Source organism: Pyrus communis, chromosome 16, assembly GCF_963583255.1.
Source record: "Pyrus communis chromosome 16, drPyrComm1.1, whole genome shotgun sequence".
Classification (NCBI taxonomy): Eukaryota; Viridiplantae; Streptophyta; class Magnoliopsida; order Rosales; family Rosaceae; genus Pyrus; species Pyrus communis.
Genome location: NC_084818.1, coordinates 764,069 through 766,898, shown reverse-complemented (window position 1 = coordinate 766,898; position 2,830 = coordinate 764,069). Strand labels below are relative to the sequence as shown.

Here is a 2,830-nt window from a genome sequence, read left to right as displayed (position 1 = left end):
ACGAAGCATGGTGATAATGGATAAGTAACTGATTAGTTTTGGTGCAACCTGAATCATACAAACAATGAATTAGAGTCTCACTGATTTGTTACTTTTTTCATGCAATCTCTCATGAGTCATGACCCTGCAACGCACACAAACACACATACACTAATGCATGGAGGGCACAAAGACATCCATCGATCGCTTAAATTTTGCTTCTTCCCAGTTATGCTCTCCAAACAACTGCCTGCTGTCATATTCTTTGCTCTCAAGGAATGCGAGAGCAAACAATACTAGTCTCAGCAGAACAATTAGTGGACCGGATTATGCAATAGCTCTACAGATGTAAGCTCAAGAACGATGTTAACTGGCTTACGCTTATCAAGCTGCTGAATAATCCAGTCCGCTTACTGTTCTACATCAAACTCAGCAGAAGATGTAAGTTGAAGCTGTCCACACCTCACTTATGCTTTAGTTTAGAAGGATCAATACATTGATTATAGTAAAAATCTTCACACTAAATATCACACCAAACTTTTATCTGCAGGGTGTTGGGGGAAGGGGGGTGTTGAAAATTTCAAGCCCAGAAATTTAGCCAGTGTAAATTACAACGTGATGGATCAAACAGAATGCTGCCTGAATCCAGCCTATGCAATTCTTGAGGTGTCGCAGAGGCATCCAATGGACCTATCTTCGGAAGCTCATCATGTCTTTCATCTCCATACTCCCCACCAAAATCATTGCTTGTATGTGAATCTATGACTCCTCTCTGCTCCAATTCCTCTTCTAGTCTTACTTGAGCAGTCGTCTCACAATTCCCATCTTTGTAACTCGATCCATCCACCGTCTGATTCACGAGAGAATCTTCGGTAGGGGCGCCATCTCGAGATGTTCCCACAAGATCATTCAACTTCTGCAACTGCTCAAAATAACCAAAAAAAATGTTTAATGTTGACGACCAAGCTAGAAATTTAGAATGCAATTTCATGAACAACGTCTGGCTCTTTACACATAAATGCAAATCACAATCTGACAGAACAACTTATGCATGCATGTCAAACCGTGATTTTATGTATAAACATGATCGTTCTCACATGAGAGGAGCCAAGTATTTTCCTGATTTTCGAATTATGAGAAACTGAATAAATTTATTTACTTTACCTGCATAAGCAAGGACTGCTTCTCCTCCTTCAAAGATTCAAACCGAGATGCTAACATGTCATAATCTTCTCTGAGACTTCTCAAGTCCCGCTCCATCTGTTTCGACTTCCATCTAGCTCTTCTGTTCTGAAACCATATGGCAACCTGGCGAGGCTGCAGCCCAAGCTCTCTTGCCAATTGCACCTTCCTCCTCGGCTCGAGCTTCGAGTCTGCTTCGAATATAGACTCCAACAAACTGATTTGTTCGTCGCTAAACCGCCTCGTGTTTGTGCCCTTGTTCTTCTTCCTTTTCGTCGCGAACTGCGGCTCTAGGCCGCTCACATAATCCAAGTTTTCTTCTTCATAGCACTCCTCTTTCCTCCTTTCCATGACACTGGTTCTCGGTTTTCAGTCCGATCTTGGACTTGATTGATATCGACTTGAAATGTTCTCGACAATTGTTGAAGTATTAAGTAACGTTAAATTTATATGTGGATGTGGCTTAGGAATCTTGGTAACGATGTGAGCTTCTAGCATATATAGTAAGGGTTGAAGAGTCTATCTGCTCACTCACGCGGTTGCTTTCTGATAATTGGAAGCTGTTGATTGATAGGTTATCGTAGGCTAAACCAATGGTGTTAGCTAGCGTAAGCCACCCTTCATTTCATAATTTCTTGCCTTGTGGACCTCTCTAATTCGAGAAATTTTTCAGTATGCCGAGAACACAGTTTGATATACAAAGTATCATAATACAAGTGATTAGAATTTTTTTTTTTTTTAAGTATCCAATCACTTGGTGTATCAGACTGTGTTTTCGAAAAATTGAAAATTTTCTCCTGTTCGCTCTTATCTTTCTTTCTTTCCCGTCTCTAGAAATACCGGTGTATTTATGTTTCTTGCAAAGCACACAATTTTGGCTTGTGTTTTGTGCTTTTTTTGGGTGGAAATAATGAGAAAAAGTAGATGCATTACACAATCTACAGGGTTTGAAAAGAAGAAACTTGAACTTGGGTTGCTTGTTTAGGTGTCGATTTGTAGTCCGTTGATGCATGTCCCAATTGCCATTCACGTACCATATATACTTTTTGCTTTTTGACAATGAACACCCAATAATACAAACACTAGTGTTCGATTAATTTTTCAATTCAATTATGATAAAATCTTGTCCGTCACCTGGGATACTATTTACAACAGATGAAACTGCATATTCTTTCGACTGCGATATTATTTAATTTATCTAAATCTTAGGCATAAAAAAGTTGACACTCGCAAAAACATACATCAAAAGACTAATATATAGAAGATTTGTAATTTAACGGTGCATATTTCATCTTTCATTATTTTTTTATATACTTTTTGACAATGAGAAACACCCAACAATTCAAATACTCATGCCTTTTTTCTTGACTCTTGAGTGCAACATATATTTACAACTTGGTAAAATCTTATCGTCATGTGTACAACTAATGACATGGCAAAACCTCTCGACCATAAAAATTTATTAACTCGCATATTATTCATATTAAAAAACTAAAAGTAATGTGACTAACTATGACTTGCATGATGAAACATACTATACAAATACTTCACTTTCAAAAATATCTAACATGTCTCTAGAAAATTGATGGTCGCACATATGGCAAGTTTTGGTTAATATTCAATTGTGTCATGAGTTGTATATGGTCGTGTAAGATAGGTTGATGGCAAC

General features: G+C 38.0%; 1 protein-coding gene across 1 annotated transcript; it reads right to left on the bottom strand.

Moving 5' to 3' along the window:
- Positions 1-262: 262 nt before the first annotated feature.
- Positions 263-1,638, bottom strand: LOC137720559 (homeobox-leucine zipper protein ATHB-7-like). Its single transcript, XM_068459641.1, has 2 exons — positions 1,144-1,638; positions 263-901 (listed from the first exon to the last, which is right to left on the bottom strand). The coding sequence occupies exons 1-2, from the start codon at positions 1,510-1,512 to the stop codon at positions 560-562; spliced, it is 711 nt and encodes a 236-aa protein (XP_068315742.1). The 5' UTR covers positions 1,513-1,638; the 3' UTR covers positions 263-559.
- Between the last annotated feature and the right edge of the window lie 1,192 nt (positions 1,639-2,830).